At 39.0% G+C, this 15,966-nt stretch overlaps 1 protein-coding gene across 1 annotated transcript in view; it reads right to left on the reverse strand.

Moving 5' to 3' along the window:
- Positions 1-13,022, reverse strand: part of CIMAP3 (ciliary microtubule associated protein 3) — a 134,523-nt gene extending 121,501 nt beyond the window's left edge. Inside the window, exons 1-3 of the mRNA XM_069756509.1 lie at positions 12,983-13,022; positions 12,643-12,785; positions 1,134-1,232 (exon numbers count right to left, since the gene is read on the reverse strand). Coding sequence (XP_069612610.1) covers positions 1,134-1,232; positions 12,643-12,785; positions 12,983-12,998 — 258 coding nt within the window. The 5' untranslated portion in view covers positions 12,999-13,022. The remainder of the gene's footprint in view (positions 1-1,133; positions 1,233-12,642; positions 12,786-12,982) is intronic.
- Positions 13,023-15,966: the final 2,944 nt, after the last annotated feature.

Genomic DNA, 15,966 nt, shown 5'->3' on the forward strand with positions numbered 1-15,966 from the left:
AGAGATGTCAATAAGACACCCCCATTACTAACCCCTTAGTTATATCTTATAAAAATGCACACACAGAAAAAAGTCCTTTAATTGAAAGAATTAAACAGACTCATTTAATAAATCTTTCCCATTCCACCGACGCCATTGTCTCCTGCAAAGGCGTTAAAATAAAAACCAACAATAGTCCTCACCTGTCCACTGAGAAGATGATAATCCATTTGACCCACGACGGGTCTAGCTCTGCTACATCTAGGTGGCAGGCTGCATGGTTGCATGATGCGTTCATACAGCCTGTCATTCAGCAGAGACACGGAGCAGAATGTGCTCATTGTCGCCCTATGAACTCCTATTACCTGTTTGATCGCACCATGAGCATGAGAAAGTTCACACGCTCGCGGTGCCAACAGAAAGGTCCAAGGAGTTCACAGCCAATTAAATCACTTCACCTTTCTGATGTCCGCGTGAGCGCGGTGGGAAATTTTGCAATTGGATAGAATCGCACTGCATTCGGATGTAAATCAGAAGCTGAGTGTAAAAAATCGGATTGTACTCGCATGACACTTGCATTACACTCGTGCGACTCTCGGCAGTGAGAATCAGACTGATTTTATTTCATATGTTTATTGTGACTTCAGCCTAACAGAAACATGTGCTATTTCTGCTGTTTTGACCCACACCTGGTTTTGGTCACAAATACTGATGTGAAATACAGATCAAAATACTTCCATATGAACATGGTCTTATTGCTTCATTGTTGCCCTATGCACATTGTATATACAGTACATCTTAGAAAATACTGATAGTACATTACATTTTTTGTGGCCAGCAAATAGAATCTATGTCACTGAGCTATTGCTTCAGTGCTTGTTCAGACAAGCGTATTTTATTGATGTGTACTGTCCGAGTATAACTTTGACAACCCACTAACTAATGTAATCAATTGGGCTGTTCAGATTCAGCTTTTTTCACAAGGACCCAGTGTGTAGGGATGGGTAGAGGTTCCTCACTCCAAGCTTACTGCATGAGGCGCCATTCTCATAAAGAAAAAATAATTATATTTGAAAAAGTCCACACATGTGGCATATACAAAATCATCCATAAGTCTTAAAGTGTGGAATTATTTTGTGCATAGAGATAGTTACCTTACTGTCTTTTGGAAAGCGTGGTGCTGTCCTGGCTCCCATTATGTAACCTTTCTTACTTGTCGGTCTTCTTTCCTGCAGATATTCTAGGCTGGTAACCTAATAAAACAAAATAACTGTTATTGAGTCAAGTAAGATGGAAATGATAAAGAGTCTCTGTGCAGGAGAGCATTTATCACCTCTGCGCAGGATAGATGATAATTGTATGATTTCAGGGGGTTCACCGATGGAACCCCCACTAATCAATAAAATGTATTCTGTCATTCTTGCACCCATTTTTTCCCCTACTATTGTCTCTGTCAGCTATTCCTCCAAATCCAGCTTGGAAAAAAACTGTTGGTCAAGTTTGGAGCTAAACTATTTGGTTATACACATAGTATTTTAACTGTAGAAGAGCTGGTGGCTGACATACAGTAAAAATACTCACAAACAACACTGACTTATTTGTCCACCCAGCAGACAAGGGAGGGGTGTTTTAGTCATGGATTCTTCACTTTACTTTTCCCTGAATATGGAATTATTGAATGCCTATAGTGTGTACTGTAGACTTGTGTGAGATCCTACTAATATCTGTCAAAATGCATTGTCTTTATTGTTAAAAGAGGGAGTTTCAATGTGAGCTATCAATACTAAATTGAAGGACTACCTTTATGTTGATAACCCTATTTTACCAATTTATCCTTCTTTACCAAAGGTGTATGAGAATATTTTTCCTCCCCCTATGAGACCAATAATATGGGTAGGTCACTATTTACAGCCCCTTGTTAAAAACATCCCTGGGTATATAACATAGTAACATAACATAGTTAGTAAGGCCGAAAAAAGACATTTGTCCATCCAGTTCAGCCTATATTCCATCATAATAAATACCCAGATCTACGTCCTTCTACAGAACCTAATAATTGTATGATACAATATTGTTCTGCTCCAGGTAGACATCCAGGCCTCTCTTGAACCCCTCGACTGAGTTCGCCATCACCACCTCCTCAGGCAAGCAATTCCAGATTCTCACTGCCCTAACAGTAAAGAATCCTCTTCTATGTTGGTGGAAAAACCTTCTCTCCTCCAGACGCAAAGAATGCCCCCTTGTGCCCGTCACCTTCCTTGGTATAAACAGATCCTCAGCGAGATATTTGTATTGTCCCCTTATATACTTATACATGGTTATTAGATCGCCCCTCAGTCGTCTTTTTTCTAGACTAAATAATCCTAATTTCGCTAATCTATCTGGGTATTGTAGTTCTCCCATCCCCTTTATTAATTTTGTTGCCCTCCTTTGTACTCTCTCTAGTTCCATTATATCCTTCCTGAGCACCGGTGCCCAAAACTGGACACAGTACTCCATGTGCGGTCTAACTAGGGATTTGTACAGAGGCAGTATAATGCTCTCATCATGTGTATCCAGACCTCTTTTAATGCACCCCATGATCCTGTTTGCCTTGGCAGCTGCTGCCTGGCACTGGCTGCTCCAGGTAAGTTTATCATTAACTAGGATCCCCAAGTCCTTCTCCCTGTCAGATTTACCCAGTGGTTTCCCGTTCAGTGTGTAATGGTGATATTGATTCCCTCTTCCCATGTGTATAACCTTACATTTATCATTGTTAAACCTCATCTGCCACCTTTCAGCCCAAGTTTCCAACTTATCCAGATCCATCTGTAGCAGAATACTATCTTCTCTTGTATTAACTGCTTTACATAGTTTTGTATCATCTGCAAATATCGATATTTTACTGTGTAAACCTTCTACCAGATCATTAATGAATATGTTGAAGAGAACAGGTCCCAATACTGACCCCTGCGGTACCCCACTGGTCACAGCGACCCAGTTAGAGACTATACCATTTATAACCACCCTCTGCTTTCTATCACTAAGCCAGTTACTAACCCATTTACACACATTTTCCCCCAGACCAAGCATTCTCATTTTGTGTACCAACCTCTTGTGCGGCACGGTATCAAACGCTTTGGAAAAATCGAGATATACCACGTCCAATGACTCACCGTGGTCCAGTCTATAGCTTACCTCTTCATAAAAACTGATTAGATTGGTTTGACAGGAGCGATTTCTCATAAACCCATGCTGATATGGAGTTAAACAGTTATTCTCATTGAGATAATCCAGAATAACATCCCTCAGAAACCCTTCAAATATTTTACCAACAATAGAGGTTAGACTTACTGGCCTATAATTTCCAGGTTCACTTTTAGAGCCCTTTTTGAATATTGGCACCACATTTGCTATGCGCCAATCCTGCGGAACAGACCCTGTCTCTATAGAGTCCCTAAAAATAAGAAATAATGGTTTATCTATTACATTACTTAGTTCTCTTAGTACTCGTGGGTGTATGCCATCCGGACCCGGAGATTTATCTATTTTAATCTTATTTAGCCGGTTTCGCACCTCTTCTTGGGTTAGATTGGTGACCCTTAATATAGGGTTTTCATTGTTTCTTGGGATTTCACCTAGCATTTCATTTTCCACCGTGAATACCGTGGAGAAGAAGGTGTTTAATATGTTAGCTTTTTCCTCGTCATCTACAACCATTCTTTCCTCACTATTTTTTAAGGGGCCTACATTTTCAGTTTTTATTCTTTTACTATTGATATAGTTGAAGAACAGTTTGGGATTAGTTTTACTCTCCTTAGCAATGTGCTTCTCTGTTTCCTTTTTGGCAGCTTTAATTAGTTTTTTAGATAAAGTATTTTTCTCCCTATAGTTTTTTAGAGCTTCAATGGTGCCATCCTGCTTTAATAGTGCAAATGCTTTCTTTTTACTGTTAATTGCCTGTCTTACTTCTTTGTTTAGCCACATTGGGTTTTTCCTATTTCTAGTCCTTTTATTCCCACAAGGTATAAACCGCTTACACTGCCTATTTAGGATGTTCTTAAACATTTCCCATTTATTATCTGTATTCTCATTTCTGAGGATATTGTCCCAGTCTACCAGATTAAGGGCATCTCTAAGCTGTTCAAACTTTGCCTTCCTAAAGTTCAATGTTTTTGTGACTCCCTGACAAGTCCCCCTAGTGAAAGACAGGTGAAACTGCACAATATTGTGGTCGCTATTTCCTAAATGCCCAACCACCTGCAGATTTGTTATTCTGTCAGGTCTATTAGATAGTATTAGGTCTAAAAGTGCTGCTCCTCTGGTTGGATTCTGCACCAATTGTGAAAGATAATTTTTCTTGGTTATTAGCAGAAACCTGTTGCCTTTATGGGTTTCACAGGTTTCTGTTTCCCAGTTAATATCCGGGTAGTTAAAGTCCCCCATAACCAGGACCTCATTATGGGTTGCAGCTTCATCTATCTGCTTTAGAAGTAGACTTTCCATGCTTTCTGTTATATTTGGGGGTTTGTAACAGACCCCAATGAGAATTTTGTTACCATTTTTCCCTCCATGAATTTCAACCCATATGGACTCGACATCCTCATTCCCTTCGCTAATATCCTCCCTTAAAGTGGACTTTAGACAAGACTTTACATAGAGACAAACCCCTCCTCCTCTCCGATTTTTACGATCCTTTCTAAACAGACTGTAACCCTGTAAGTTAACTGCCCAGTCATAGCTTTCATCTAACCATGTCTCGGTTATTCCCACTATGTCAAAGTTACCTGTAGATATTTCTGCTTCTAGTTCTTCCATCTTGTTTGTCAGGCTTCTGGCGTTTGCGAGCATGCAGTTTAGAGGATTTTGTTTTGTTCCAATCTCCTCACTGTGGATTGTTTTAGAAATGTTCTTACCTCCCTTCTGAGTATGTTTTCCTGGGTCGTCTTTGTTCGAGTCTAATGTTTTTCTTCCCGTCCCCTCTTCTTCTAGTTTAACGCCCTCCTGATGAGTGTAGCGAGTCTTCTGGCGAATGTGTGTTTCCCAGGTTTGTTGAGGTGTAGTCCGTCTCTGGCGAGGAGTCCATCATACCAGTAATTCACACCGTGGTCCAGGAATCCAAATCCTTGTTGTCTGCACCATCGTCTTAGCCAGTTGTTTGCATCAAGGATCCTGTTCCATCTCCTGGTGCCATGCCCGTCTACTGGAAGGATAGAAGAAAAAACTACCTGTGCATCCAGTTCCTTTACTTTCTTCCCCAACTCTTCAAAGTCCTTGCAGATTGTCGGTAGGTCCTTCCTTGCCGTGTCATTGGTGCCAACATGTATATAAGAGACACAAAAGCAGATAAGTCCACGTTTGAGGTGTTTTCCTGGCAACCTCACTTTAAATAGCTCAGCTGTGATTTTATAGGACTTTAATACCTTTACCCCAGAAGGTGGTTTGCACGTTAATGACAAGGCCAATTTTTACAATTCTGACCACTTTCAATTTATGAGGTAATAACTCTGGAATGCTTCAACGGATACCAGTAATTCTGAGAATGTTTTTTCATTACATATTGTACTTCTTGAAAGTGGTAAATTTCTTCAGTATGACTTGCGTTTATTTGTGAAAAAGAATGGAAATTTGCAGAAAATTTTGAAACTTTCGCAAGTTTCCAACTGCAAATTGTCTCTTCAGAGAGGAAGAGGACTAGAACTCTAGTGCCCCCTATACTTCTTGGATCCCGGTCAGACGCCTCTCAATCAGCCAAACCAGATCTCCACTTTGCACTGACGAGGGGCAGTACCCCGAAACACAGTGTCTGCAAATTGAGATTCTGGTTTGGCTTTTATCTTAAGTCATGTGACAAGGCTCGTTAAAGGGTCGACATTGACTGTTAGGATTGCTACTTTCAATAGGTGGCACTAGAGTTCTAGTCCTCTTCCTCTCTGAAGAGACAATTTACATATTTCCCAGAGGAGCATTGCGGCTTTAAGTCTCCTCATCTCGGCATGTTTAACATGTCACTCTCCGCAAGGAGAAATGATACTTCTTGGATGCAAGTTTCCAACTGAATTTTCATGCCCTTAAATCATAGTTATGTCACACAAAATAGTCAATAAATAACATTTCCCACATGTTTATTTTACATCAGCACAATTTTGGAACCATTTTTTTTTGTTAGGAAGTAATAAGGGTTAAAAGTTGGCAAGTAATTTTTCATTTTTCCAACGAAATTTACAAAACCTTATTTTTAGGGACCACATCACATTTGATGTCATTTTGAGGGGCCTATATGATAGAAGATACCCAAAAGTGACACTATTCTAAAAACCACATTCAAGAAGTTTATTAACCCTTCAGGTGCTTCACAGGAATTTTTAGAATGTGGAAAATAAACGATTAACTTTTGTTCACAAAAAAATTTAGTTCAGATCCAATTTTTTTTTATATATTGGCAAGAGTAACAGGAAAAAATGGACCACAAAATTTGTTGTGTAATTTCTCTTGAACATGCCGATACACCATATGAGGGAGAAAAACACTGTTTGGGCGCACGGCAGAGCTTGAAAGTGAAGGAGCACCATTTGACTTTTTGAATTTGTATGAACAATTGGCAGACGAAATGTCGCGTTTGATGTGCCTAAAAACAGTGAAAATCCCCCACAAGTGACACCATTTTGGAAACTAAGAATTTTTTTTTACAACAAACTGAGGTCCATTTTTTGCTCAGTACCCCAATACATGTAAATATTTTTCAGGCATAGTGCAAAGCTCAGAAGGCAAGGAGCGCCAGATTTCACTGTCATGATTTGCAGGTGCCATGACCCACTGGGAGAGCCCCTGAGGTGCCAGAACAGAACCCCCCCGACAAGTGACTCCATTTTACAAACTACACCTCTCAATTAATTAATTTAGGGATGCAATGATCATATTAACACCACTAATGTGTCACAGACTGTTATACCATTGATCAGTGAAGAAAAAATAACTACATTTATACCACCAAAATTTTGTTTTAGCCCCAGATTTTACATTTTCACACAAGAAGTGGGTAAAAATGGCACCATAATCTGTCCCACAATTTCTGCTGAACGTGGCAATACACCGTATGGGGTAGGGAGGACTGAGGGAGGAATTGAGAGCTATTTTCCTCCTGGAAAGCAGATTTTCCTAGAACAGTTTGCAGACTCCATATAAAGAGCCCATAATTGCTAGAAGAGCAGAATCCCCCCTCAACTAACCCCATATTGGAAATTATAACCCTTTGGGAATTTATCTAATGGTGTAGTGACGATTTTGACTCCAAGGATATTTTCCAGAAACAGGCAGCAATGAATGTTGCGGAGTGAAAATTGCAAACTGCCATTGTAGTGCCCAGTATGCTGTAGTGTCCAGTACATTGCAGTCACTAGTACATTATGCACAGCCCGTGCTTCTGGAGACATGCACCCGTAAGTTAGGCAGGCTCCCATTGCTTCACAAATGCCAAACATGTAAACGCTATATGTGGTTTAGGTACACTGTGGGGCTTAGAAAGGAGGGGGCATTTGGATTTGGGAGCACAGAATTTACTCAATTTCTCTAGGAGCCATTTTGCTTTTCCAGAGCCTTTGTACTACCAGTAACATGGAAGCCCCCTATATTTCCGTTAACAGATGACATATCTGAGTGAGTGTATACTTTTTTTGTGGATTGAGTTGAAGCTTTTATTGGGAACATTTTACATAACATTTGAGATCACAGTTATCCCGCCCTCTACACAGACCACTTACTTTGAGGTTTCCATCTAAATCTCTTAGTGACATGATTCAGATGAAACCTCTGTGGGATCCATTCACTATAATGAGGCAGCAGAGTTACTCTGGACTACGTCTGACCTCCGTTCAGCGGTGTTCATCTTTTCAGAAGTGCACAAAACTGTGGCCGACGGCACTTTTATGCACTCCTAAAAAGATGGACACTGTTAAATCACAGGTCAGACGGCATCAACAATGCCTTCATCTGCCTCATTATAGGGAGTCTTCCGCCACAGGTTCTGTCTGAATCATGTATTTCAGAGATGTACACAGAAACCCCAGTGCAAGTGCTCAGCGCAGAGTGCAGGATAAATGTGCGCCGAGCTTTACTGATCTCTTTGGGATGCAGAATGAAAAACTCAACAGTAGGTGAAGAATTGGTTTTATTTATTTCCTCGTTCTGTATAAATTTTTAGGCGACTGTATTCTTCGTGTCGGTGCGATTACAGTAATACTAGATTTATATCGGATTTTTATATTTGGCTGATGCCATATACTAAAAGACACTTTTTATTGCAAAAAAATAGTTTTTACTTCACCATATTTTGAGAGCTAGAATTTTTCCATAATTCGGCCAACAGAGGTCTTGTTTTTTGTGGGACAAGTTGACTTTTTATTGGTACCATTTTCAGGCACATGACAATTTTTGATTGTTTTCTATTCCGATTTTTGTTAGGCAGAATGAATAAAAACCAGCAATTCATGATTTTTTTTTTGCTCTTATGTGTGTGGTAAAATTGATAAGGCAGTTTTATTCTTCAGGTCAGTACGATTACAGCGATACCTCATTTATACTGTTTTTTATGTTTTGATGCTTTTACACAATAAAAACTATTTTATAGAAAAATAATTATTTTTGCATTGTTTTATTCTGAGAGCTATAATATTTTTATTTTTCCTCTGATGATGCTGTATGGTGGCTTGTTTTTTGCAGGACAAGATGACATTTTCAGCGGTACCATGTGTATTTATATCAGTCTTTTTTATCGTGTTTCATTCCACTTTTTGTTCAGCGGTATGATGATACAGAATTGTTTTTGCCTTGTTTTTTATTTTTTTATGGTGTTCACTAAAGAGGTTAACTAGTGGAAGAGATTTACAGGTCAGGTCGTTGCTAATGTGGCAATACCAAAATGTGTACCGGGTACTTTTATTGTTAATATTTTTTCATACAAATATTTATAGATACAATATCTTTTGATTTTTTTTATTATTTTTAGAAAATATTTGTACTATTATTTAAAAATCACGATGATGTAATAATCCGTCCCAGGTCAAATAGGCCCAGGGCACAGGGACGGATTATTAGATGTGAGAAAGGGGTTAACCCTCAATATCTCATCATATTACTATTGAATGTCTGAAATGTTTTCTACAGAAATACAGTACTTATGCAATATCTATACAAAATGTCCTTATTATTAGTCAGCTTTTTGCTTAATCACAATCTTTTTTCTTTTGACAATAGCTTTTTTTTTTTTTTTACAAAGACAAGGAGTGAGTATGAGGGGTATATTTTCCCCTTCACTAGCCAATATTGTAATGGTGGTATAGGAGGAGCGTGTTTATTGTACAGTGATATAGATCCGTATAAACTGCTAATACAATGGTTTGGGCATTAAAACTGTCGATCTACTGTTTAGTTGGACTGGTACACAGCATGAGACTTTCGGGTTTATGTCCAGTAACAATAATAATATGTTCAGCTGAAAGTTTGCACACATATACAATGATACCTCTATGCATTATTTGGATGTCACTTTATTTGGAGGTATTCACAGCTGTTTGATAGTCGCCTCACCATACAGGAAACCAACTGATTGTAATTCTACTTTACGGGCAGAATCATGTCACCCATCACATACTATAAAAAATATGAGGGAACTTCTCTGTACTAAGAGAAATTGTCCTAAAATGGAACAATTTCACATCGAGTAAAAAAGTGATGTTGAGATTAAAAAATTGGGGCTACAAAGAATCCAATTTGAACCAGGCTTTAAAACTAGTAGAGAAAGTAGATAGATGCAATCTATTAAATAATGGTAGACTTGACAGATTCCAGCACACATAATTAAAATAGAAAAAAACTCAATAGGTAACATAGAAAAACTAACATCAATCAAAATGTTATGACATTCTCAAGGCAATGCAGTCAACAGTACTATGAGATTATATGAATTATAAAAAAGTATAAAGAATTATTTGCCAGACTTGAATAAAGATCCTAAACTCTCCCAAATTATGCCAAATACGGATATCAGATTTGTGTCAGAAAAGCGCAGACATTAGGATCTATTCTTTCCCCTAGTTTTTTTTTAAAGTAGGAAACAATCCACCTGAACCTGGCTCAATCTAAAAGGTTTTGTTTCTTGTGTGATCACGCTAGACGCATTTAATGCAAAGATGCAAAACTTTTTCATCCTCAGTTATGGGACAATTTTTTAACATCGAGAATTTTATTAATTGCAATACATCTGGTGTTGTCTACGTTTCTGGGCATATTTCACAGGTGCACGAATAGAATTTGTCTACCATGATGTTTAAAGAAATATAGAAAGTTTATAAACCTGTCAGAGGAGGCAATTTTAGAAGAAAAATTCTCAACAGAGCGTCTTTTTGGATCTTTGTGTTAGGTACCAGTACCCCTTCAGGCTTGAATGTAAGATGAGATCCTATTTTTACATATGTCATTTACTTGGTGTAGTCAGAACTATGGTGTTTCACTTAATGCATGTTTCCATTTTTGCATATATACAGGTGCTCTAATTGTTATTCTAATTTTTATACTAACATTATAAGCTCATGCTTGTCATTTGACTAACAGGATTTTTTTTTATTTTAAAGGGGTCTTTGCAAAAAATAAAAAATGCACCTAAGCACCAGCAGGCAGGTAATTGCAACTTACCTGCCTGTTGTGCACAGCGCCATTCTTTCCTGGTACAAAGTGGTCGTACTCCACACTTGCCGGAGATTCAGTTCCCTCAGGTGACGTCACGTCTACAGAATGGAGGCTTCTTTTCTGGACCACTCTGACGAAACTTGTTGGTTGGAGGACAACTGGGGGAACCGCCACTGCTTTTACACAACCCCAATAAATGTCTTTTTTTTTTCTTACTTTGCTTGCTGCCTCACTGAATACTTCTTGCTGCACCTGACTCCGGGCGGCTTCAAGGACATCAACAGCTTCACTGCTGCTCCTTCCCCAGTGAGCTGACTCTCCCTTCTCCCCTCTCTCTGTTTTTAAACTATTTGGTTATGTCTCATATCTGACAGTACATAAACTAGTTCATACTCAGACTATGTGGATGTGTGAAGTCACAATACTGGACTATCCCTCGAGTATCTTATTAATTTTTTCCAGACGTAAAGGCCCATACAAGCTCATTATTACTTCCACACACATTTACACTTTTACCAAAGTATTCGTTTATTCATGCATACACAGTGGGGTGGCATACCTGCATGCATGCAAACACAGAAGCAATCGATTTCCATGTTGTGGGCATATCACATTTTTATTCCATTAATTTTTACCACTATTTTTTTTATAAAAATGAATATTTAAATGGGCTCTAAAATATAAAGAAATATGTTTTCATATGTATATTATATGTGGCCCCCTGGCAGAGATATTGGCCCAGACCTCAACAATTTTATCCTACAGGAAGGATCACATAGCTAACTGACTCATCACCACCTTCTTCCTAAAGTACATCCCCTCACCACCCAGGATCTATCGCCCTCCTCTTTATATTGTCTAATAAGCAGCGGAGACTACTTAAAGAGGTGTGCAGCCTTCACTGCGACTCCTTGCTGTGTGGACTCTTAGGGCTCATTTCCACTTGCGAGAAAAACGGACGAGTGCAATCCGATAAAAAATCGGATTGCACTCGGACCAATGTTTTTCAATAGGTGACATCTCATTTGCATATTTTTTCTCAGCTGAAATCAGACTGAGAAAAAAAATCGCAGCATGCTGCCATTTGCTGCGAGTCTCCGTCTGTTTTTTATGGATACCTTACCATTCTGTGGCATAGAACACTGTAAATGGTCCTGTAAATGACTGTATAAAAATAGTTGCAGAGGAAAAAATGGATTGCATACGGATGTCATAGTTACATAGTTATTAAGGTTGAAGGAAGACTATAAGTTCATCTAGTTCAACCCATAACCTAACCTAACATGCCCTAACATGTCATACGGATGTAAAACGGATGGTGCGTTTAAAAAATCGCATTGAACTCGCATGACAAACGCATACTTTTCATCCCTTTTTTTCGGTCCAGATTACGGACCGTTTTTTTTTCTCGAAAGTGGAAATGAGCCTTTAGCCACATTGTTCCAGCCTTATTCCTCCTCCTGCTAATGCCAAATGAAGAGGTGGCAAAGCCAGGAAACTTAATACTCGTGCCATAACAATGCTGCTGCCACTTGTCAGCTTGCCTTCCAGTCTCACAAGTGTAAAATGAACTTAAACTTACACAGTCAGGGCCCAGTTGCAGTTTTACTCTCTGTGACCATGATCATTACGCAGAGTGACAATTTTTTTTTAACAAAAGACAGGACTGTGTGCATATTTAAGCAATTAGACAAAGGTACAAAAAATAAACTTTGCTTCCTAAGAAATATACAAATTTCAATACGGAACAAGACTACTAAAAATAATTACAAAAGACCCAAAACTTGATGTCTAGCAATGTGCCAGGTGACAACAGGCTAAAATTATACACCTCTAATACCCCTTACAATGTAAGACCCCTGTGGTGTAACTAAATATAGAAATACAGATTATCTGATTCGCCTTCATACGTAAGGTTGCGCTTTTTCTATTTCACAAAAATGCATTTGATAAAAGCAAAAATGTGCAATGTGTGGGAGCATGAAAATAATATTTCCCCACCTCCTCATACTTATAACATCCGGGTCCACGGTTCGGGGCTCCTCTGATTGGGGCTAGATCATTACCCAGGCGGTCCGGGGCACAGTAGTAGGGGAACTGCTTTCTTTCCAGGGCACTGCCAAAGCAGACTCTATTCCGGGCTTCTGAAGTGTTAAAATCAGTGAAAACAAATTAAAGAGCGACAAACATAGAAAACAATATTGCTAGGTGTTACCGCACAAGTCCGCGTTTTGCTTGTCGGGTGAACTACAGTAGAAATTGCTGAATTATATTTTTCATGTACAGTTTGTTTCTTTCTCATAAATCCATGTTCACTATAGGGGTCTAGATCCTGCATTACCTGGCTCCTGCTCCATGTTCTGCTCCCGCTTGTGTACAGATCGTTTCTATGGTCACCTGGACTCAGTTTACGACTTTGGCTCCCCCTGCTGGTCATATGCAACATGCACCGACAGCTTTGACACCAAATATAATTCCATTCTAATATAATTTATCACATATAGTTATCTACATAGTTGTAGAGATATTTTTTATCACTATTTGTTGGTCTTAAAAACACTGCCTTCACTTTCAGTATACCATGTGTGCGAGGAAATGTGTTCAACAGAACACAACTTCTTCCTACAAATGCCTCTATTTATTGCATGTGGAAACAAGCATTATATCCAATATAAAAATATCATATCTATCTCTTATTAACTCTTTATGGACAGAAAAAGTTTTGATGCTTTATAATCACTTTTTTTACTATTTTTTTTTTATCTGCATCATGTTCTGTGAGCCATAAGCTTTGTATTTTTTTCAGATCTACATGACGGATGTGTTTTTTTGCGTAACAAGCTGTAGTATTTATTGGCACTATTTTTAAATACATAATACTTTTGGATCACTTTTTATTTATTTTTTTGTTAGAAAGGATGAACAAAAATTTCAATTTTGCCTTTTCTCATTTTTATTTGTGACAATGATTCAGAATAAAGAAAAGATGCAGTATTATATTAGGTTTCATTGCGGATGTGGTAATACTAAATATGCCATAATTTTTGCCACCTTCTATGTTGAAAGTTTTCTTGGAGAAAAAAATTGGATTTTTAGTAGGATGTCTTTACTTTTTTTAAGACTTAAAAACAATATTTTTATAATATTTACTAGCTGAAGAGCTCACCGTTGCCCAGGCATAGTAACTAACTGTGGTTAGCAAACTATAATGATTATATTGCACATAAAAACATTTCACATCAATTGGAAACACTTGATCCTGAGAGAAATTGCACTAAAGCCGGCGTCACACTCAGCGTATAAAAATACGGTCCGTAATTTACGGCCATAATACGCAGAAAAGTCCCCAAAATAGTGGTCCGTATCTCCTCAGTAGGCAGGGTGTGTCAGCGTATTTTGTGCATGGTATCCTCCGTATGTAATCCGTATGGCATCCGTACTGCGAGATTTTCTCACAGGCTTGCAAAACCGACATACGGACATACAATAGATCCATGTTCTCAAAAAATCATAAAAACATATATACTGTCTATATATATATATATATATATATATATATGTGTCATTGAGACACATATATATATATATATCTATATATATAATTGTCTAAGGGTTTTTCGGTCTGTCTGTCTGTCTGTCTGTCCTGGAAATCCCGCATCTCTGATTGGTCGAGGCCGTCAGGCCTCGACCAATCAGCGACGGGCACAGCATGGCGACAAAGGTTGCATCGACCAATCAGCGACGGGCACAGTCTGCCGCGAATTCGCCTCGACCAATCAGCGACGGGCACAGTATCGACGTAGATGTCATAATGGTTGCCATGGCGATGATGATGTCATAAAGGTTGCCTCGACCAATCAGCGACGGGCACAGTCTGCCACGAATTCTGGAATCATCATTGTCCATATACTACGGGGACATGCATATTCTAGAATACCTGATGCGTTAGAATTGGGCCACAATCTAGTATATATATATTTACTTTAGCACGATATAGCAGAAAGCCGGTAATTCAATTGCCGGCTTTTGCTATCTCCTTCCTAAACCTGACATGCTATGAGACATGGTTTACATACAGTAAACCATCTCATATCCCCATTTTTTTTGCATATTCCACACTACTAATGTTAGTAGTGTGTATGTGCAAAATTTGGGCGCTCTAGCTATTAAATTAAAGGGTTAAATGGCGGAAAAAATTGGCGTGGGCTCCCGCGCAATTTTCTCCGCCAGAGTAGTAAAGGCAGTGACTGAGGGCAGATATTAATAGCCTGGAGAGGGTCCATGGTTATTGGCCCCCCTGGCCAAAAACATCTGCCCCCAGCCACCCCAGAAAAGGCACATCTGGAAGATGCGCCTATTCTGGCACTTTGCCACTCTCTTCCCATTCCCGTGTAGCGGTGGGATATGGGGTAATGAAGGGTTAATGTCACCTTGCTATTGTAAGGTGACATTAAGCCAGATTAATAATGTAGAGGCGTCAATTCTGACACCCATCCATTATTAATCCAATTGTATGAAAGGGTTAAAAAACACACACACATTATTAAAAAGTATTTTAATGAAATAAACACACAGGTTGTTTTAATATTTTATTGCTCTCTCAATCCACCTGTAGACCCTCTTTCTGTAAAAAAGGTAAAATAAAAAAACAACAATATCCCATACCTTCCGATGATCAGTCTCGTCCCACGCTGTAAATCCATCTGAAGGGGTTAAAATATTTTACAGGCAGGAGCTCTGCTATAATGCAGCTGTGCTCCTGCCTGTAAAACCCCGGGGAATGAAGGTAATCTAGGTCAAAGACCTATAGTTACCTTAATTCGCGGTGATGCGCCCTCTGCTGGATGTCCTCGTATGAACTCGAGCCTGGGAGCTTTCCAGGCTTTTCCAACAGCTTGTGTCATTGTCTGCTGAAATCATATGTCCCTCTCCATATAAAGAGCAGACATCTTGTTTTAGCGCCATTTTGACACTGTAACAGTGCACAGAGGCTGCTCCTGATGCTGGCACAGTTAGCAGCTAGATTTTAGGTAGTTAGCTAGGCGGTTATTTATTGGTCAGCTAGTTTAGCTAGCTAGTGAAATCGACCTTCCATCAGATTTTTTTGTGCCATTACTGAGGTATACGTACAGACAAAGACAGCATGGCACATAATGTTTTCTCTTGCAAAACATGATACAGCCCACCGTATCCCAAGTTTTAATTTTGTGGCAGTGATATGAAGCTGTCTGCAGACCTAAAGCACAGGCTGAGACAACGGCATAAAAAATTACTATACCATGCGGTTGAAGATGCGAGCCATGCAAGGCAGGTGTGGGAGGTTGG

This window comes from Ranitomeya imitator, chromosome 3, assembly GCF_032444005.1.
Source record: "Ranitomeya imitator isolate aRanImi1 chromosome 3, aRanImi1.pri, whole genome shotgun sequence".
Taxonomy (NCBI): Eukaryota; Metazoa; Chordata; class Amphibia; order Anura; family Dendrobatidae; genus Ranitomeya; species Ranitomeya imitator.